This window comes from Oryctolagus cuniculus, chromosome X, assembly GCF_964237555.1.
Source record: "Oryctolagus cuniculus chromosome X, mOryCun1.1, whole genome shotgun sequence".
Taxonomy (NCBI): Eukaryota; Metazoa; Chordata; class Mammalia; order Lagomorpha; family Leporidae; genus Oryctolagus; species Oryctolagus cuniculus.
In genome coordinates, this window is record NC_091453.1 from 126435919 (window position 1) to 126458874 (window position 22956).

Below are 22956 nucleotides of genomic sequence, written 5' to 3' on the forward strand. Positions count from 1 at the left end.
TGGCAAGCTGAGATTTTCAGAGAAAGGGTCATAAAAAAACTGAGACTCTAGCTTGGTCCTGAAGCCTACCTAAGATTTCTAGAGCTGGAAAAAGTAGAAGGCACTTCAACTGGAATTGAGGCCAGAAGAAGACTCAGAGGGTTCAGATTATGAGAGAGCAGGAAGTAACACAGAATAAATTGATGCAGAGATGATAAGCAATGATTTGACAAAAGGTAATGGCCAAAGTCTAGAAGTGCTGAATATTCATTCCAATATCAGATATAGATATGGGAGCAAATCTGACCTCCACAAGATCCTCAACACATAATTAATCACTCATTAAGTATTTAGTAAACATCTACTATGTTCCAGACACTGTGGCAGGCACTGAGGATAAGCAGTGTATAAAACCAATGGAAATATTTGTTTTCACTGAACTTACCTTCTAATGTGGGGAGATAAACAGAACCTGCCTGGTATTTTCAAGCAAGGAAACCATCATGACTTGAATGATGGAAGAAAGTGTAAGGTCTCTGCCTTTCACTTTGAGAGATTTAGGGAGCCGCTGGAGTATTTTGAGGGGCAGATCGACTTGATTGCACCTGAATAGGGTCATTCCGTCTTCTGGGTTGAGAACTGACAGAGAGGACAAGAGTGGCTGCCAGATCAGTGAAGAAATTGTTGCCATAATCCAGTTAAGATAATGGAGGCTTGAACCGTAGCTTTAGCAGTGCAAGTAGTGAGAAACAGATTCTGAATTCTGAAAGGATTTGCTGATGGATTAGATGTGTGAGAGAAAGAGAGGGCCAACATGACTCATCTTAGGCCTGAGAAACTAATTTGAAGACAGGGGCTGCCAGTAACTGGGAGATACAAGAATATGCGAAGAGAAGTGCCATGAACTTGGCTGAACCAGTGTCTATATTCAGCTGAGTTATCTTGAAAGGGGATTTCAAGACTAGAGATCAGAGTGGGGATAATCTGTATCTAGACAGGTAGGCAAGACTTCATCATAGCATATATAAGTAGTGAGGGTAAGCACTTATTCATTCAACATATCTTCAAACTGGCCTATTTTAATGTAACCAACACACCAAGAGAAGTAAGATATCTTTCCTCCCTAGATGAAACAAATGTTCCAATGAAAGAATCAGAAATATAAATAAATAATTATAGTACATTAAGCATCATAGAAGTACTCAGCATTTGAGTCCCTTCTATCTGCCAAGTAGTGTAGTGAGAAAGCAGGAGTTATGCACTATCGAGCATCAAATAGGGAGCAGTTAAGATGCCTGCATCTAACACTGAAGTACTTGCATTTGATTCACACCTCCAGCTCCTGACTCCAGCTTCCTGCTAATGCAGACCCAGGGGGCAACAGTGATGACTCTTGTAGTTGGGTTCCTGCTACTCATAAGGGAGATTTGGATTGAGTTACTGCCTCCTAACTTTGGCCCAGCCCCAGCCCCAGCCATTTCCAGCATTTGGGAAGTGAACCTGGATGGGATGCAAGTTGGGACAGCTGCATCCCATACTGGAGGAGCTGAGTTCAAGTCCTGTGCCAACTCCCATTTTTAGTTTCCTGTTAATGCACACCCTGGGAGACAGCAGGTGTTAGAAAAGTGGTTGGGCCTCTGCCACCCATGTGGATGAACCAGATTGAATTCCTGGCTCCTGGCTTTTGCCTGGCCCAGTCTCAGCCATTTTGGGCATTTGGGGGAGTAAACCAGCAGATGAGAGCTCACTTTCTCTCTCTGCCTCTCAAACAAATGAAATAAATAAAAACTAAGAGTATATTATAAGCCAGCGCCGCGGCTCACTAGGCTAATCCTCCGCCTAGCGGCGCCGGCACACGGGGTTCTAGTCCCGGTTGGGGCGCCGGATTCTGTCCCGGTTGCCCCTCTTCCAGGACAGCTCTCTGCTGTGGCCAGGGAGTGCAGTGGAGGATGGCCCAGGTGCTTGGGCCCTGCACCCCATGGGAGACCAGGAAAAGCACCTGGCTCCTGGCTCCTGCCATCGGATCAGCGCGGTGCGCCGGCCGCAGCGCGCCGGCTGCGGCGGCCATTGGAGGGTGAACCAACGGCAAAGGAAGACCTTTCTCTCTGTCTCTCTCTCTCACTGTCCACTCTGCTTGTCAAAAAAAAAATTAAAAAAAAAACTATACTATAAATTCTTGCAAAGGTTAATAAAGATATTCACAAGGGTTTTCACCACAATATGACATTAGTGATTTAACAGGAACCTAGATTTCCCATCACTAGAGATATGTATCAGGATAGATTATTGGATATTCAGTAGCACTTAGAAACAAAGTAAGTGTACACATAGCAATGTGGATGTAGTTCAAAAACCTACTATTGAGTGAAAACAGTTGGAAATGGATATTTACAGTCCAATTACCACTTCTGTAAGTGTAAAAGGCATACACAAAACATTACCTGTATTAAATTATTAAGGATCTGTATCAAATCCATTCCAGTTTTTATCTAGAAGAAAGAGAGGGGTTGAAAAAGATGAAGAAAATAACAAATAGAAAAAAAGAGAGGGTCCTTGTAGGAACTGATGATGACCGTGTGCTAAGAAATGAGAGGCAAAGTTAACTCATCGCACCTGAGGTAAAATAACTAGCTAATAGGAATCTAGCTGATAACCTTAAGGGGAGGAGGAAGCAGAGAGACATGAAGGTATGAAAGGTCATCATAGGTTCAGGGAACAGTACCAGGTTGAGTGTGACTTGTGAAAAGCTGATATCTTTGAAAGGTTTGGCAGAATTGCACAACTTCTTAACATGTGGAAGGCATAATCATTTTAATCAATATATCCCTTTTACCTTGTTGGAGCTAAAGACAATCCTCTGCTTGCATCCAGCATACGGTGAAATTGTCTTTCAGAGCTAGTGGTATCATCACATCTCATGAGTACTCCAAATACCGTAGTCCAGTAGGTCATTTCCATTTAGTATAGCCACCAGGAATGTGGTCCTTATCCTACTAGTTTAAAGCTGAAGTTCCACAAGCAGCAATGTTGTTGCTCTGGCTGGGGGGGTGGTGGGAAGGGAATCGGAGGCCTAAAGATGCCTCATTCTGGGGCACCTGCCTGGGGAAGTTCATCTCACTTACCCCAACTAAGTGCTGCCAGTTAACTCGCACCTGTCACACTTCAGCTGAAACCATTTCCCTTTGGCTGCCCGCCCCTCCCCAATCCCAGACTGGGTCAGTTCCAGTATCATAGGGGTGTAATTATTCTTAGCCCTTATCACAGTTGTAACTCCACATTTACTTTTCTGATAATTTGCTTATGTCAATCAACTCCTATAGTTCCAAGTTCAATGTTGGCAGTCTTTTCTTTCTCTTTTTGCTCATCAATGTTTCACTAGCACTTAGTACAGTGCCTGGTACTTGGTAGGCACTCAACAAACTTCTCAGTTGGATACAAGAACTCCAAACAAAGGAAACAGGGAGAGACAGGTTCACACACACAGTGCAGAGGCAGGAATAAGGAATTAGGCTTGGTTTTAATGGAGCAGGGTCAAGGGGGAGAGATGCAAGGAAAATGTGCACTGGTCCCTGTGGACAGGTCGCGAGACTGCTACACACATACCCGTCGTCTACTCTAGTAGAGGATGGGCATAAGTAGGAGCAGAAATGAACCATAAAGGAATTAACCAGTGTTTAACACCCATTCTATTTTCACGTATGTCAAATTAATTATGAAACTGAATTGAGGAAAGGCTAACATTTCCAGAGGTCCTGAGGCAATGTGTTACCCATCAAAAGGCACAGGATGTATCCAGGGGACAGTCCAAAGTCTCTTGTGGGAGCAAGGGCGTTACTGTTTGCCCGCTGTTTTTATAGGTTGCATGAGGCTGGATTACCGTTAGCTGCCACTGTTACAAATTCAGTTTTCGCCAAATTCTTCACCTTTATTCTCCTCTGCTCATTCCACTTCCAGCTCAATGCAAAAAAAAAAAAAAAAAAAAAAAAAACCAACAAAAACCACAAACAAATAAAAAACCAAACCAAACGAACCGTTTTGCTCCAGTCATAGCCAGGCTGAACTCCAGTAACTAAATGCAGTCGACCGCTGCGAGCGGCCCTTTCTCACGACTTCCGACTTCACTGGCGCCTCTACAGTAATGGGCGCTGAGGCCTCAGCAAGCACACGAGACGGCACAACCTGTCACCGCCCTTCGCGCCTTCCCGCCCTCCGCCGAGCTCGCGCACGCCCAGCCCGCGCACCCCGACCCGGCATCCGGGCTGGTTCCCAGCAGTGCGCATGTGCGCGCTCCTCGGCCCTTAAGGAGGGAGAGGGCGGGGCCGAGGGGGCCGAACCCGCGGGGGGAGGGGCGGTGTCGGTCACGTGACTCGGTTTCACTGTTTACACGCGGAGCGGGCCGAGCTTTCAGCCTCAATCAGGCGCTCGGCTCCGTTTCGGTTTCACTTCCGGTGAGGGGCCGCCTTAGAGCGGGCGGCGAGCCGACGGCGAGCGCGGGCGGCGGCGGTGACGGCGGCGCCGCTGCCGGGGGGCGTGCAGCAGCGCGGCGGCGGCGGCGGCGGCTGGGCCTGGAGCGCCCGCAGCCCAGCTCTCGGGGGCGGGCTCCCGGCGCGAGCAGAGCTGACGAGAAGATGGAGGAACTGGTGGTGGAAGTGCGGGGCTCCAATGGCGCTTTCTACAAGGTACTTGGTTCCAGGGCAGGGCCCATCTTCGTTCTCCCTTTCCTCCCTTTTCTTCTTGGCGTCGGCAGGAGGCAGGCCTGGGGCCCTCTTCCCGAGTGCCGCGCCCGGGGCCAAGGCGCGCTCGGCGGGATGTTGTTTGGGAGGGAAGACCGGACCTGGGGCCTGTAGGGAGCCCCGCTCCGTCTCCGCCCTGCAGCTTATGGGAAGGAAAAGGAACCTAGGCGAAGTGGGGGCCCTTTCGGGGACAAGACCCGCCAGGGAGAGATGAGGATGGGGCAAAAGCCGGCGGCAGGTACGGGATCCTGGCGGGAAGGGCCGAGATCGGCGCTAAGTGACGGCGACGGCTTATTCCTCCTTTCCTAAATATCCTCTGGGATCCAGGCCTGACGTGTGGGTAGTTGTGGAGGAGCAGGGGGCGCTTCAGCCGGGCCGCCTCCTTCCTGGCCAAAGAGGGTTTAAGGTCTCCTTTGGCTCCTCTTTTCCAGTCCATCATTGGGACTTCGGAGAGCTCCCCTGTTCTGGGCAAGTAAGGGGTGCAGAGACAGAGTAAGAAGTGGTAGTCAGCACTCAATCACAATGGCAACTGATTTTCAGTGGCCTCTTTTTGTGGATTTCAGAGGAGATTTTACACTCAAAAGTTTCAGGAAAACCCTAACATCCGAGCAACAATGCATTAAAGAAGTTGATCGTCGGGAACGTTCACAGTCCCCTTGCCTTTATATAAATGGAGGTAAATTCAGGAATACACACGCTTCAGTCTCTAAAAAGATGAGCCGTTCTGCTGCTTATGTTTTCCTGTTTAAGTCTCCAAAGACAAATATATACCACACAGAAATTAACGGAGAGTTTAGGATTACTAGGGAATTTTTGAAGACCGTTTGGAAATATTTGCTCTGTGCTCTTAAGAACTTGACCATATTTTTTTTATTTATTCTCTACCGTTGCAGTGGATCTAACTATTGAGATTTTAAAAAGGCATTCATGGATTCACTGTCTTTTTAAGTTACATCATTGCAGCTCAACTATTAACATTTTTAAAAAGAACATTAAAAGTATTTTCTTGTATTGGTAGTGTTTATTGGGATGCACTTACTGTGTAGATCTAGTAATCTCTAAGTTCTTTTCATCTTGAATGTAACTTCTGTAAATATCCCACATGACAGCAGTATTTTAGCAATAGAAGATGCACATAGTAGTATGAAAAATAGTTATTAAACATAATGTGTTAACCAGTTTTGTGGAAACGTTTGGACTTCAACATGTAAGTGAGTAATATATATCTGTTCTATGCTTTCTGCAAAAAGAAACCTCTTACTGTACAAAGAAGCAAAACTGCACAGCATTTATGTTCTTAATCTCACCAATATAAAGCAGTTTCAGTTGACGCTGCAGTCAAAATTTTAGTTGCATTTATTTCAGTGATCCATAGTTTCTGCTTGTTTGTGTAGAATCTTTCTGGGTCCTGGATTGATAGTTTTAGTCACTTGTTTTGTGGTATTAACTATTAATGTATACATATGTGCATATATCTGTGTATGTATGTATGTATGCATATGTATATATACATATAGTAATGGTTAAGTAGTACCCTAATCTGTAATATCAGCTTAGATTAGCTTTGGCTCTTAACTCTCTTTTAGTGAAGTTTGCTTGCCATAGAGAGTAATTAAAACATCCTGGTCTTGAAAGATTTTTTGGCTCACGTGATTTCGTTTGTAAACTGTCTGGAATATAAGAAATATCCTCTGCCTTTTGTCATTGATCTTCCCTTTCTGGGTTTCATTTTTTAACAGAGTCACTAAATTTGAAGGTGAACAAACAAGAATGGGTTGTCCTTTAGTTCCCATTGGGGAAATATAATACTTGAATGACTATAGGGGAATTTTTTTATGGTTTTTAAATTAAGGTTGATTTTTTTAAGAAAACCTCAAATGGTCTATATTGATGGAAACATGGTTTTGATAAAGAAAAAAGGTTTAAACCTTTATATAACTTATAATATTGCTTTGAGTTAGAAAAGTAAAGCAAAAGTAAAATAAGTTCCTCATCTGGGATGGACAGGAAGGATGGAAAGTAAAGATCAATTTAAAAAATGATCACCTGGAGAAGTGTAAAATTTTTAGAGAAAAATGGAACATTGCTCATCAAGTTGATTTAAAAAAGTCTTCAGAAACTAAATAGATTAAACAACTTCAGGGTAATTTGAATTCAGACGTTGCTGTGCCTGGCAGAACCACCATATTCTGAAGGGCAGTTCTCCATCTTCTGAGTACATTGTCCAAGTTTGCAGTATCAACCACGGATAGATTGTATACTGAAAAATGTTTGATTCTTTCTCTAAAAAATAACTCGAGCTTAGGATTCAGTATTAACAGAACTATGAAATCTAAGCCCCAAGATGCAACTGTTCTATTTCTTTGCCCTTTGGTGTTTATTCTTAAAAACTTTGAAATTGGGTTTGGTAATCGCCAGAGCCACTACTTTTATGCTTAAGTACTTCTCTCACTTAGTAAAAGTTGATTACATGTATCACTCACAGAATCCTATGGGTACCCTAAGATATAAAAACACTGTGGCTTATACCTTATAAAATCTTTATGGAGCATTTCCTAAAGGATGGTATTAATTCTAGGGGTATCTGCCCCAAATTATGTAGTTTTCTTTGGACTGGGAGTTCTGATGTGCTGAGAATGGTAATGAATTAACTCCATTTTAGATATAGTATGTATGTCATTCCAGTGTAAGCACCACAGTAATTTGTCCTCTAAGATTCATAGGTTTTAGTATGTTTTGAAGTTTGATATATGAAGACAGATTATCCTTTCATGAGCATTTTGGTAGCTAGCAGCTAAATATGATAAAAATGTATAATCAAGAGGGAATCTTTTTGATGAAGACATTGATTACTAAACACTGCCAGCTAGAAATCACTGTTTTACTGTCTATAAACTTGCATAAAGTTTGAGTTTAGAAACTTCCTTAAAATGAAAATCAGTTCACATTCACATATGTCTCTGAAGTCTCTTGAGCTAACTTTGCATGCAGATATTATTTTGTGACTCTAGGAAATGAGTTATTCAGGTCAACCACCTTACCCCCCAATCCCTACCCCAAAATTTAAATACCCTTTTCAGTGTTTATTATCTATATGGATTCAGTGCTTGCTGAGATGATTAGAGTCATAATTAAAATCATGGTTAACAGGTGCTAAATGCTTTCTAGGTGGCAGGCACTGTTGTGTGTTTTATCTGTATTAATTTATGGAATCCTCCCCCATAATTCTGAAGTACTGTTATTCCCATTTTTTTAGATGAAGATGTAGATATACAGTGAGATATTTCTTCATACAAATACCTGTTAAGAGAAGGTGAAGTTAGAAATATTTGACCCTGCTAGGGATACTTTCATTACATTTGGATCTCAAAACCTGAATTATTCAAAAGGTAGAATACATACAAGAAAAATTAATAACTTGTTTAATACTGTTTTCTCTGTAGCTGTGTTGTCTTTTGGTCAGGATGAACCAGAAAGAATTGTATTTTTCCCAGGATTTGTGGTAAATGCCCATGTGAAATTAAATATTCCTGGAGATAATGCTGTGGTTGTTAAGGACTGTTGATGAACTTATTGTACTTTTCTCTTTTTGTTCATCCCATTATGTTATTGATGCCCACATACAAAGGGGGACCACATAAAACAACTTGCCTTATAGATGAAGCTTTGGGTTTGAATCTTAACCACATTTTACATGTCCCTGTTCCCTGTCTTTGCATGGTTTTCTTTTGGAGACATATTTTACAGTGTTACAGATTTTCTCTTAGAAGAATTATCATAACACTACATGTTCTGTTGTTAGTGAAAAAAACCTACTGATTATGTAGTAGATGTGTTGCCTAGTGGTCAGGAGCTTACACTGAAAGTTCTATGCACAGTAACCAATCTTGTCATAGTGGCTTCCATTGTAAGATAGTAAGTATGGTTGTGATTGCCTCTTTGGCCCAGTTAACCAGTACACTAAGTGATTTCATAATGATTTTTTTAAGTTCCTGTTTATCCCCCTGGTGAAGAACATATATCTGCTTTGAACTGTATCTTAACATTTTTCTCAAACCCCAGATATTTTATTAACATCTTTTTTCTTCTCGTAGTCTAAATAGCCTTTTAGAATTTAGTATGTTTATGGAAATATACTTTTCTTTTTCTATTCTGATTTTTCCTTTGTTGAGAGGTAACATTCTGTAATGCAAGAGCATCCATGGTACTGCATCTTTTATGATGTATGCCCCCTCTCTACTTTCTTTCTCATTTAGTGCCACTTATGTGTATGATTTCAGTACTCACAGCAACTTCCGAAGTCTGGTCCGATACCTTATGTGCTGATGAGGACTCTGAAGTCCAAAGACCCCCTCTTGGAGACCACGACTATTACGTAGAGCCAGGATTTTGACCCTAGATGTGATTTGCAGTGAAGCTTTTTTTTAAGATTTTATTTATTTATTTGAGAGGCAGAGTTACAGACAGAGAGGGAAAGACAAAGAGAAAGGTCTTCCATCTGCTGGTTCACTCCCCAAATGGCCACAACGGCTGGAGCTGGGCCTATCCAAAGCCAGGAGCCAGGAACTTCCTCTGGATCTCCCACACAAGTGCAGAGGCCCAAGCACTTGGGCCATCTTTCACTGCTTTCCCAGGCCATTAGCAGGGAGGTGAATAGGAAGTAGAGCAGCTGGGACTTGAACTGGCACCCATATGGAATGTCGGTACTGCAGGTGGAGGCTCAGCCTACCACACCACACAGCAAAGCTCTTAACTTTAACTGCTAAGTTCACTGACTCCAGTAAGTGCCCTGGCTGCCATCTAATACAGTGAGGCTCCCTTTGTGCATTCATTAAAAACTCATTCAGAAGTTCCTCCTTTAGAAACCTCTTAGGCATTTCCTTATTTTGTTCACAAACTCCAACTGTGCTTGATAGGTAAGGATCATAGCAAAATGTAGTTTCCAAGTTGGTGGTGGGTGGAGTGACAGTGCCCTTGAGGTGTCCAGGAAAAAAGTCTGCTTGATGTGGGTGAAGAAGGGGTAGGGTCAAAAGGAGGAAGCAGTAAGCTGTGGAACCCATGTAGAAATGACAGTTTAAAGGCCTTGGACTCATCTAAGATATTTGCCCTTTGTGTGAATGCTGGTCAGGGCAATTGTTGTATTCTGCTTGTTAAAGCAGCAACCAGAAGGTACTACATGACTTCCATATTCAGATAATATGCAAACAGTGACTAAAAACAACTGATTTTGAAACAGTCACTCAAACATCAACATGCAGATAAGCCTCTTTAACTCAGAGGCAGAGGCCATGTTATGCTATGATGATTAATGAAACCATTTCTGACATTTTCCGCTTGGAATTGCATATAGAGCCTGTGAACACTTTTTTTTTTTTAAATAGTCACAACACTTGGAGATCTTCCTCTTTTGAGGGAATAGTTCGTCTTAGGAAAGAGACAAATGTGATCAATGAGTATGAATAAATGGGGCAATAACTTTTAGGCAAATAGAAAAAATAAAAATATATGACAATATCATAATAAGATTTACTTTTAGGATGATTTTTATAGTGGATGTGAAAGCAGTCTCCAACATTTTTGAATGATTTAAATAAGTACTGCCCTCTACAGTAGCCACTAAGCCATAAGTGGCTACTGGAAATATGGCAAGAGTGAATGTGAAACTCGATTTTATTTATTTTTAATTAATTTAAGTGAAATGGCTACATGTGGTCAGTTGCTACCATAGTGGAAACACAGTTTTATGCAAGGATAGTAGTATTGGATAAATACTGAGAACAGCTCTTTACCCAGCTGGAATAAGGCTCCGTAAGCTGACTAAAGGATTTAACATTTTCAGCATGTAATATACAGAAAGAAACTAATGTTAATTACTGCTAAGGCATGCAAACATAATAAAATTTTAGACGAGGATAAAGACAGAGCAATGGCCTTTCTTGGTAAATAAGGAATCACTCACCTCCTAATAGGAGTCTCATTTTAGTCAGTAATCTAATATCCGTCAAAGCAAATTGTTATTTTGATCTTAGCCGTCATGGAAGCACCAGAGAGACATAAGAGTTGTCCTTCCCGTTTTCTATATTTTTTATGACTTAGTTTATAAAACTAAGAACCCACAAGTGACTGGTTTCCACACCCTTAGCTCAAAATAGGGCCTCTTTTTGCTGAAGTGATGAAGTAATAGTGAGGCAAACAACCCCTTAGAACAAACACTGGGGGCATGCACATTTATGAAATCTCATGTATTCCAAAACATAGTGTTAAAACTAGAGTTCTTAAAATACATTGTAGAAAATGTTGGTAGCCTAAATATAGCAGAGTAAAAATAAGCAAGATCACAATGATAAGAAGAAAATGTAGATTTCTCCCGCCTTGACCCAGCAACTATAAGGATATACTACCCAAGCTTTAAAATAATAATTTAGCTACCTTGGATATAGTAGAGCCATTGTAATCCACCTTAATCTACAAAGAAACTTTTAGTGTAGTTTCACTTTTCTTCATTTAAACATTCTTGGAGGTGTGTGGTTGGTGTCTATCATTTTCCAGGGCCCTGCTTCAGCTTCCATATTTTTTTTCTAGGAGTAGATGATTAATGCTTGATTTATATGCCTTAATTTGGGTTTTGAGGAAGTTTCACTTTTTTTTTAACAAAAAGATTTATCTATTTGAAAGGCATAGTGACACAGAGAGAGGGAGAGAAAATGGGAAAAAGAGAAAAGAGATCTTTTATCCACTGATTTTCTCCCAAATGGCTGCAATGAGCGGGTCTGAGCCAGCCCAAAAAGCTGGGAGCCAAAAACTCCATCCTGGTCTCCCATGTGGCTGTCAGGGACCCAGATACTTGAGCAGTCATCCACTGCTTTTCCAGTTACATTAGCAGGGAGCTGGATTAGAAGTGGAGCAGCTGGGATTCAAACCAATGCATTGTCAGCATGGCAAGCAGTGGCTTAACCTGCTGTGCCACACCACTGGACCCAGGAAGTCTCATTTTTTACAAAGGGATCCTTTTACCTATATCAAGCCTTTGGAAAAATATTTTTTTCCTAAAGATTTATTTATTTATTTGAAAGCAAGGTTAGAGGCAGAGAGAGAGAGAAATCTTCCATCTGCTAGTTCACTCCCCACGTGTCCTCAATGGCCAGAGCTGTGCCGATCTGGAGCCAGGAGCTTCTTCCAGGTCTCCCACGTGGGTTCAGGGGCCCAAGGACTCGGGCCATCTTCTGCTTTCCCAGTCCATAGCAGAGAGTTGGATCAGAAGTGGAGCAGCCGCGACTCGAACCAGTGCCCACATGGGATGCCAGCACTGCAGGAGGCAGCTTTACCTGCTATGCCACAGCACCAGCCCATGGAGAAATATTTCTTTACCAATATGTTTGCAGTAAATCATTTGTTTACAACATTATCAAGGACCTACTATGTACTAAAAATTGTGTGAGATACTTAGGATACAGAAATTTAATCCAAACTACCTATCTTCCCAATGTGGATATACAGTATCCAAAGTCATATGGATTTGTTACTATGTTTTCTCCTAAGAGTTTTATAGGTTTAACTTACATTTAGATCTCTGATGTGTTTTAGTTGATTTTTACATATGATATGAACTAAAAGTTATTCCAGTTGTCTCAGCACCATTGGTTGAAAACACTGTTCTTATCCATCATTGAATTGTGTTGGCTTCCTTTTTAACAAAAACTTTTACTTTGTTATAGTTTTAAATTTAAAAGCAAAAATTAAGTTGTACAGAGTTCCCATATATGGTTTCCTTTATAACAAAGAATTTATTTCCATCATACTGTAAGCTGTTTCTTAATTCCAAATCTTTGTGTTACTTAGGTCCAGTGCAATGCCTCTCCATCTTCTACTCCCGTTTGTCTAATTCTTGCTTATCTTGTAAGGTTCACTGGAAACCTCACTTTCTTCTAATAGTCTTCCCTTACTAACTGCCACCCAACCCCAACACACACACACACGTTTTCCCTAGGGCTGGGATTGGAACCTCTTAGGTAATGATCCACTTAATAACTATTCACGGAGTTCATACTAAGCACTCTGAAACACAACTGTGAATAAAATTAAGACAGACACCATCCTCGAGAAGCTTACTCCTGGGGAAACAATGGGCAGTGATAATGCAGGGTGAGTCTATGGCGGGAATGGCATAGAATGCTATCAGAATACAGAGGACAAGGATTTAACCTAGTCATCTAAGTTTTCCCATACATGTTGACATCTGAATGGAAACCTAATGCCAATCAGTAGGAGATCGCTAGATGAAAAGAAAGACAGTAAGAAAGAAGGAACAGCATTTATGGAGAGAGACTCTGAAGGTACAGAGTGTGTCACAAGCAGTTTAGCACTCCTGGATTACAAAATCTAAAAATGTGAAAGAGGAAGCCTTCAGAGTCTGGGGATGTGGGTGACTGACTATGAAGAACCTGTTTTTATTTTAAAGATTGATTTATTGATTTGAAAGTTCGAGTTACAGAGAGAGGAAGAGACAGATCTTTCATCTGCTGGTTTACTCCCAGATGGCCACAGTGACCGTGGCTGGACTAGGCTGAAATAAGGAGTCAGGAGCTTCTTCCAGGTCTCCCACTTGGGTAACAGGAGCCCAAGTACTTGGGCCATCTTCCACTGCTTTGCTCAGGCCATTATCAGGGAGCTGGACCAGAAGTAGAGAGGCTGGGACGCCCAACTGGCACCCATATGGGATGCCAGCATTCCAGATGGTGGCTTTACCTTCTCTGTCACAACACCAACCCCCATGAAGAACCTTTTACAGCCAGAGGAGTATGTAAGGTCCTATAGGCAGGGAGAAACCCGTGAAGGAGAGAAAGAAATATGTACAGCATAAATGTGAGTAAAAAGCTTAAATCTCTCTGAGCTATTTTAACATGAATTATGATGTAAAGTCAGTTGAGTTTCTTTATGCTTTGTCCTATTCCTCTAATTGCCCAAACCCTCCTTTTCTGCACCTATTGAAAACTTCATTTTATAGAATTACAGATGACATCTTTCTGTAGGTTGCTAACAGTTGTGCCACCAGATTTAAAAGATTTGAGTCTCTGGACTTTTATATTTTTTTCCTCCAAGTGCCTATGAGATTGAGAATTTAATTAAACTCTAGTAATTGGCCTTGGTGGTATTTACAGCATGTGATTGGAAATTTATTGTACTTGTATATATTGTGTATATATATAGTTTGAAGATTATATTTAATCATTTACTATTCTTTTTTTAAGATTTATTTTATCCATTTGAAAAAGCTACAGAGAGAGGTAGAGACAGAGAGGTCTTCCAACCACTGGCTCACTCCCCAGATGGCCTCTACGGCCGGAGCTGCGCAGATCCAAAGCCAAGAGCCAGGAGCTTCTTCCGGTTCTCCCACGTGGGTGCAGGGGCCCAAGGACTTGAGCCATCCTCTACTGCTATCCCAGGCCATAGCAGCGCGTTGAATTGGAAGAGGAGCAGCTGGGACTAGTACTGGTGCCCATATGGGATGCCGGCGCTTCAGGCCAGAGCTTTAACCCACTGCACCACAGCGCCGGCCCTGAATTCTCCTAAAATTTTATTGAAAGATAGATTACAACAGACCTGTAAGGGCCAACATAGAGCTTTGAAATGTTTCTTAATTTTTAATACTGCTGGCCTAAAGTATACCTCCAGATTTGCACTCAACCACTGCATTGTAATTTTAGTATACCCCTGTTTCTCCTATGAAATGTTGAACTCTGGAGCAAATTTTCTGATTTTAATGTTTGGTTTTACTTATCTGTTTTAATTCTAGAACCTAGCACATAATAGCTGGCAGTGTGCATGTGATAAGTGAATGTACCTTTCATTTGACTCTCCATTTTATTCTTAAACATAAATTGTTTGATATTTCTGTAAAAGTTCACCTAAAAACAAAAATGATCTTTAAGCGTAAAAGTTAATTTAGCTTTTTCTTATAGGCATTTGTGAAGGATGTTCATGAAGATTCAATAACAGTGGCATTTGAAAACAAGTAAGTGTATTTATGTTCAAGTTCTTTAATATTTTCTGCTAATTTTTTTTAACTCTTTCAAAATTTAAGTCTAGAGTGTTTTTCATGAATGGATCTTCATTTTATGAAGAAGTTCCTGAACAACTCATATTAAACCAGTAGAATGACTTTGTGCTGTTGACCTCAGTGTCCCCTTTTGTATAATCTTGATTCTGACATCTAAGTCCTATTGACTGAATAAAAGTTTTTTCCGTATTAGTAACTTGGAATTTGAATAGGCATTTCATGGGTATTAGTAAAAAAGAATCTACATGGGTTTTGAAACATTGATGGCTTTAGTTATCTAAAATTGATAGCTTTAGTTATGTAGTATAATTTTATGAGAAACAATCCTATTTACCTGTTAACTTATTTTTTATATTTTATATTTTTATAATTGGTAATAGCAGTAGCTCGTCTTTTCTGCTTGCTTTTGCTATATGAGAAAATGAAAGTACGGATCTAGATGTAGGACAGCAACCATAGTGTAAATATATTAACATTTTTTAGGGGGTGAGACAAGTCTCTTGATAAATTCTTTGAGTGCCAGTAAAGAGTCTTCATAATGGTCATTCAGGAGTCCAAAGTACAAATAAACTCCTTAATCAAAGTATACAGATGGACGTGATATTATAATTTTACTGAAGTCTCATGAGTGGTTGACAGTTAAAACGTTTTGGCATTTATGTACCAAGAGACTTATAGTATATCAAAAGCAGTCTGCAAATCTGTAGAGACAGAAAGTAGATTAGTGGTTGCTTAGTGCTGGTGGGGGGATGGGAAGGGTCATAGCTAAAGAGTACAGGATTTCTCTTAGAGGTGATGAAAGTATAAACTTGACTAGTAATGATTGTACATAACTGGATATAGTAACCATTGAATTGTACATTGGAATTGGTGGAATCATATGGTATGTGAATTATATCAGTGTATTAAAATATAGTATGTGATGCAGTCATACTGAGCAATAAATAAAAGCATCTTGCTTCTAAAACAGTTTAAAAGCAGACCTGCATTTCAGTGCCTAGATAATAAATTTTGTAATTAGACTGTTAGCATATCATTTGAGCCAGCAACAGGACAAAGTGTAGTATCCTTAGATACCTGAGGCACATTTAGAGTGAGAGAGATAATAGGATTGAGTGTATCCAACCGTTTTCCCAGCTCTAGACTAATCTCAGTCCAAAACACAAGGTTGAATAATAGAATGCATTTCTCTGAATATATTAAGGCAGATGCTCCAGGATTTGCCTTTTTCTGTTTCCAAGTATCCCTGGTTGTACAGGAGGCAAGTTTCATACCTGTAATGGAGGAATCCTTTATAACTTGGAGAGAGTTTTTTCCTTGTAATTCTACTCTGATTTGCTTACTCTCATCACTCAGTGAACACTGTTTCCTATTAAGGGAGAGTTATCTTTATTTGCCACTTTTTTAGTTTCTCCTGTAGTCTGTAACCTAAAGTATTTAGCAATCACTCATTTCCTCTCTGCATGTAAGAATGTGTCTAGTTTATATATTGAATTACGAGATCAGTTCTCTTGTTTTTAATCATATTTCTACCATAATGTTAAAAGTATTCAATCTTTGGGTCATCTTATTTATCTTTTGTATCTGTATATAAGTTTCTTTCCCTGGAAATTTGAAATAAACCAACTGTTTTTCCTTGTGTTAGTGGAGTGTATTTGAAATGCAGCACCAGGATTGAGCAACATGACCAGGACTTGATAGGGCCCTACCAGTTTCTCTGCTGTTTCTTGTGTGTTTGCTTTTTATTTTTTTCTATTGAAAAATATTGCATTTTAGAGAACTTCAGATTTCTAGTTTCTTTTCCTTTCAGTTAACTCTTGTTACCAGTTTGTTTTAATTTAGTGATTTTATTTTTTTTCCTTTCATATTTCACATTTTAATATATTTGATGTTTTATCTCTATATACTTGAAACTTAAAATCACTTTTCTTCTTTGAAACCAAGAAAATTATATTATGCATTATATGCTTTATATATCAAGTTTAGCAATGAATTTATCTTAAAAGTCCCCAGTTTTCAATGAGTATAAAAAGGCTGCTTTGAGGTAAAGACTTAAAAATTTTTATAGTTCTTTTTTATTTTTTAAAAAAAAATTTATTTATTTGAGAGGTAGAGTTACAGACAGGGAGAGGGAGAGACAGAGACAAAGTATGGTTTTTAAGTGTGTATAAGTCAGAGAGAAATATGGTCTAATTTAGACCCTACTCTGACCTCCACAGATGCTGACTTAATTATTTGCCCTCTTAAATAATAAAATGTTTTTAAAGATTTATTTATTTATGAAAGTTACAGGGGGAGAGAGAGATATCTTCCATCTGCTGGTTCACTCACCATATGGCTGCAATGGCTGGGGCTGGGCCAGGCTAGAGCCAGGAGCTTCATCCAGGTCTCCCACATGTGAGGCAGGGGCCCAAACGTGTGGCCCATCTTCTGCTGCTTTTCTCAGGCCATTAGCAGGAAGCTGGATTGAAGTGAAGCAGCTGGGGCATGAACCGGTGCCCATATAGGATGCTGGGTGTTGCAGGCAGCAGCTTTACCTGCCACAAGCCAGCCTCATAATAACTCTTCTTTAAAAACAAAAGGCAAATTAGCACTTTCCTCAAAGCCCTTTAGCAAGACATCAGCATTATACATTGAACAAATCTCAGTATTTGCTGGTGAAACACCCTAAGCTTAAAGAACTCAGAGGGCCGGTGCTGTGGCTTATTTGGCTAATCCTCCGCCTACGTCGCCGGCATCCCATATAAGCGCCAGGTTCTAGTCCTGGTTGCTCCTCTTCCAGTCCAGCTATCTTCTGTGGCCTGGGTTAGCAGTGGAGGATGGCCCAAGTGCTTGGGCCCCTGTACCCGAGTGGGAGACCAGGAAGAAGCACCTGGCTCCTGGCTTCAGATCGGTGCAGCACTGGCCATCATGGCCATTTGGGTAGTGAACCAATGGAAGGAAGACCTCTCTCTCTCTCTCTCTCTCTCTGTCTATAACTCTACCTGTCAAATAAAAAAAAAAACTCAGAAATGACTGCTCCAGCAGCTGAATCCTTAAGTGTTTTTGCAGCTTGTCTTTTGATGTATCTTTATGACATAAAAGAGCATTTGTGGTGTCTTTCAAAGTTTCTCCATATCATTTTAAGTTTGAAACATAGGCAACTTAATTGAATTCCTCTAGGCCATCTCTATTGGGTTTCTGTGGTTTAGGAGATCCCCACCAGCCCAGTGCATGCTGATGCATCATGCTGATCAGCAGCCAGCTACCGTGTCAAGAATTGACAGCCTCGTGGGATCTAAAATTTAAAGGGGGAAAAGTGAGTTGTGAATTGCTAATGTGCTGACTGCCCCAGTTTGCTTGGGAACTTGAAGGCAGTTTCTGTGGTTGTTGGAATGTGGTTAAAATTCCTTTGCAAGTGGAGCTATGTTGATGACATTACTAACAATTACTGATACTAACATTTAATGTAAATATTAAAGGTCATTTCTATTGGGGCCTTATGTCTAAAAGTCTTCAGAGTTGAAATTGAAAGAATGACTATTGATCTATTGTTTATAGAAATAATCCACAGTGGAAGTTACAAAGCTGCTGTGCTACATGCAGACTTCATTGAAAATTTTCTGTATTACCATTATGCCCCACTTGGTAAAAACTGACCCTTGTAAAGCATTTGCTTTTTAAGACTAGAAAAAGAGAGTTCCACTTAACCAAACGTTAGTGGCAGCATGGTCATTGTTTCAGTTAAACTCTAAAAGCATGTTACATAATTGTGTGTTTACTTATTTGCAGCTGGCAACCAGAGAGGCAGATTCCATTCCATGATGTGAGATTCCCACCACCTGTAGGTTATAATAAAGATATAAATGAAAGTGATGAAGTTGAGGTAAGTTTCTCCTTAAGCACTGAAGGAATGGGGGTATTTAATTTACCTGTGCTTTTTAAAATACCTTTAATACTACTGAAACTACCTAGAGAATTGTGGTTGAGGCAGATACTCCTTTGGCCCATATTAATGATTTGGAAGTGATACATGATGCTTAAATGTGGTGATCTGAGCAGCACTCAGGGCATAGCTTTGAATGTCACTGCCCCAAGATTTGGCCACTATTGGTATTTTCCCCCTTTCTCTCAGTCTCTGAATCTTTGGGTAACTTATTGCTTGTCTATAGCTGTATTCCTATTTAAAGCAAAATAGATAAGGAAAATTAATTTTACAAAGGAAAGAGAGAATGGTACTTAGAATGGTAATATGGAATTTCTTTTAGTAGCAGTGAATCTTCCTGGTAGCCTACTACTTTCTATTTATACATATATGTAAAACCTCTCACAGGATATATTGTGAATGACTCACTGAAGTTTTTGACCAAAAGGTGATACAGAGATTAAATACATGAACAAAATTGTTGTGTCTCTGATTCTCCATTTTAAATTGTTTTTGTACTTATGACACATGTAGTCTGCTTAATATTACAGTATGTGTACTCTCTTACCTTTTTCACACATTCCATTTTGAGCTGCTTCTCTTTCTTTGAAAAATTCTTAACAATGCCTTGTAAATAGTTCCAAATTTTCTCTGGTAGGTACCAAATGTACAGTGAACAGGACAGTTTGCTGCCTTTGATGAGGTCACATTCTAGTAAGGACAGCTAATACCATGACAAGTGTAAGTCACGTGAAGAAGAAAAAAGGGGATGAAAGGTGATGTAGGGGAAGTTCTGAGTACTGTTTTGAGAGTGGTCATGGAGGGTCTCTGGATGTCCAAGCTGATGTTCTTCTCTCTAGTTTTAAAGTGGAAATAGGATGAAGTATTATTAAATATATACTCAGTACCTAGTAGGTGGAAAAAGCTGGACTTGTTCTTGTAAGGAATTCTGATAGGGCACAGAAATGTTATCTGTATCTCCTAAGGAGAATATAAGCTGTCTGAAGGCAAGGACCAGGTCTTTTGGTCTGTATCAGGATTTCTTAAGATAATTGTTTGGTGGAGGCTAAAGGAAACCCTCCCCCAACTTAGTCATGTGACAAGTGAAGACCAGTGAGACAGCATTGCTAAATGACCCCACTATATTATGTAACAATTAGCTGATGTTATCTCTGGCTACAGCAAAATTAGACAGAGATGGCTGCAGGAGGCAAAGGTAGGTTAAACTGTATTTAGTCCTGGTATTGTGTAATTGTAGAAGGGAGATGAGATTGAGCCCTGACTCACTTGTGAACCTTAGACTCTACCTCTGTCTCCTCTGGGCCTCTCCTCCCAATTCCCCATTTTCTTCACCTGGTCTCCTTTCTGCTTCTGAATGTTTTTGTCTCTTTCTTTATGCATACTATATTGTCTCTCTTCCTATTAACTTTTATTTGCTAGTGTCTTCACTAAGGTTCCATGCTGCATGTCTTTAGTGAATTTTGAAGTGGTCATCAAAAGGGATCGGTTAGAAGAAATGATCCACAATGTATGAGAGAGCAGGTAGATGGTATCCAGAAAGTTGCCAGCATGGAATTGTCCTTTTTAGTGGAAAGGAGGCAGGAGACAACAATCTATCCATTTAGTCCCCAGGAGACGTGAATGTCAGAGTGGTATCCTAAGTGGTCTTAGCCATTTAGTAAGTGAGGAATCAGGCAATAGACCAGTGTCAGTAACTTCCAAATAGTTCTTGCTAAAATGAATAAAAAGGAAAACAAGTTTTTACATGTTTAGATAGCTCACTAAGTACCTAAGAAAATTATGCCCATGTTTATGAATGGATAGCTTGTTCAGAGCACTAAATCTTTCCTGAAGTAGAACAGAGGAATAGGAAAGTTGCTTTATGCAGGGAGTTCCCAGGCAGTCTCAGGTAGTTCCTGATTATATATAGCTCAGAGTACGTAGGCAATCTGGTTGAAGGTATACAGAATGATTTGAAACACACCTGTAGGCATTTCAAGAAAATTGCCTAGACATCTAATCTGTAGATTTCAAAATTGTATTAATCATGAAATATCCTGTGTTGTAATTTTTGTATAGGTTTATTCCAGAGCAAATGAAAAAGAGCCTTGTTGTTGGTGGTTGGCTAAAGTGAGGATGATAAAGGGTGAGGTAAGAAAACACTTTTTTTTTCCTGGCACTATTTCCCTTTTCTGACCCTATGTACTGCATTTCAATCTGGATTTCTATTTTGAAATAGTTTTATCTATTTTAAATTATACTACTAACATTTTCACTAGGTGGTAAACTAAATAGGTACAGCTTCTTACTCTTATTTTTAAAAACTATGGCTAGAAATGACTTTTATTTATTTCTCTCAGTTTTATGTGATAGAATATGCAGCATGTGATGCTACCTATAATGAAATTGTCACAATTGAACGTCTACGATCAGTCAATCCCAACAAACCTGCTACGAAAGATACTTTCCATAAGATCAAACTGGATGTGCCAGAAGATTTACGGCAGATGTAAGTGTGCAAGCTGAAAATGCTGAGAACTTAACAACTTTTATGCTATTAACTTAACAAAATTTTTTTAAAATTTAGATTCATTGAACTGTGGCAAAAATGGTTTGAGTTGGCCAGCGCTGCGGCTCACTAGGCTAATCCTCCATCTGCGGCGCCGGCGCCCCGGGTTCTGTCCCGGTTGCCCCTCTCCAGTCCAGCTCTCTGCTGTGGCCCAGGAGTGCAGTGGAGGATGGCCCAAGTGCTTGGGCCCTGCACCCACATGAGAAACCAGGAGGAAGCACCTGGCTCCTGGCTTCGGATCAGCACGGTGCGCTGGCCACAGCGCACCAGCCGCAGTGGCCATTGGAGGGTGAACCAACGGAAAAGGAAGACCTTTCTCTCTTTCTCTCTCTAACTCTGCCTGTCCAAAAAAAAGAAATGGTTTGAGTTGCCAAAGTCGTGGGAAAACCTTCCTTAGCTTTTCCTAGTTATAATCAAGCCAGCCTTGTACTTGTTTACTTATTTGGCTAGATACATGTCTAGTATGCACAATATATATTTACTTTTTTTTTAAAAAAAAGGTTTATTTATTTGAAAGGCGGAGTTACAGAGAGACAGAGAGAAAAAGAGAGAGGTGTTCCATCTGCTGGTTCACTCCCCAAACGGCCGCAACAGCCAGAGCTGGGCTGATCTGAAGTCAGGAGCTTCTTCCAGTCTCCCATGCAGGTGCAGGGGCCCAGGCACTTGGGCCACCTCCCACTGCTTTCCCAGGTCATAGCAGAGAGCTGGATTGGAAGTGTAGCAGCCAGAACTCAAACCAGCACCCATATGGGATGCTGGCACTGTAGGTGGTAGTTTTACTAACTGCGTCACAGAACCGGACCCTGTATTTGCATTCTAATAAACTAGCTTCATTAATGAATTTTAAGCCTTTGAAACAGATAAAACAGATGAGATTAATTCTGTCTTAAGTCAAATTCTCCCAGGTTTTTCTTTTTAGCAAAAATATTTTCAGGTAAATATGAGATGATAAATAGAGCTAAAACATAACTTTCTCTGTAGTATCAAATGCTTGAATTGTCTGGTTGTTTTAGAGATAAACAGTGAAGATATCAAACTTTTAAATGGCTTTTAAAATTTTAAAGTAAACTTTTTATGTTATATAAATTTAACATGGAACCATGATTTTTTTTTTAAGATTTTTTTTTTTTTTTTGGAAGGCAGAGTTACAGAGAGGCAGAGGCAGAGAGAGAGGTCTTCCATCCACTGGTCCACTCCCCAAAAGGCCGCAATGGCTGATGCTGTGCTGATCCAGAACCAGGAGCCAGGAGCTGCCTCCTGGTCTCTCACGTGGGTGCAGGGACCCAAGCAACTGGGCCATCTTGCACTCCCTCTGAGGCCATAGCAGAGAGCTAAATTGGTAGTGGAGCCGTTGGGTCTCAAACTGGTGCCCATAATCATTTAGTTAATGATGGATATTCTTTCTGTTTCTAGGTGTGCCAAAGAATCGGCACATAAGGACTTCAAAAAGGCAGTTGGCGCCTTTGCTGTAACTTACGATCCAGAAAATTACCAGCTTGTCATTTTGGTGAGTGTTTTTGAGTTGTCTTATGGTGTATTTCATTTGTGGTATTTGTTTTGATAATAATCTTGTTAACTTATATAATTTAGTCCATCAATGAAGTCACCTCAAAGCGAGCACATATGCTGATTGACATGCACTTTCGGAGTCTGCGCACTAAGTTGTCTCTGATACTGAGAAATGAAGAAGCCAGTAAGCAGCTAGAGGTATGAC

The 22956-nt window shown here is 40.4% G+C and overlaps 1 protein-coding gene across 15 annotated transcripts in view; it reads left to right on the forward strand.

The window, feature by feature from the left end:
• The first annotated feature begins 4385 nt into the window (after positions 1-4385).
• FMR1 (fragile X messenger ribonucleoprotein 1) overlaps positions 4386-22956 on the forward strand; it is a 41631-nt gene continuing 23060 nt past the window's right edge. For 7 of the 15 annotated variants that reach the window (XM_008273452.4, XM_008273456.4, XM_070066640.1 and 4 more), the window contains exons 1-7: positions 4466-4658; positions 14672-14724; positions 18541-18634; positions 20753-20824; positions 21034-21182; positions 22656-22749; positions 22833-22949. In XM_008273452.4, the coding sequence (XP_008271674.1) occupies positions 4608-4658; positions 14672-14724; positions 18541-18634; positions 20753-20824; positions 21034-21182; positions 22656-22749; positions 22833-22949 (630 nt within the window). In that variant the 5' untranslated portion in view covers positions 4466-4607. Of the gene's footprint in view, positions 4659-14671; positions 14725-18540; positions 18635-20752; positions 20825-21033; positions 21183-22655; positions 22750-22832; positions 22950-22956 lie in introns of all 15 variants that reach the window. The other 8 variants (XM_008273451.4, XM_008273455.4, XM_008273454.4 and 5 more) reach the window with 4 other exon arrangements.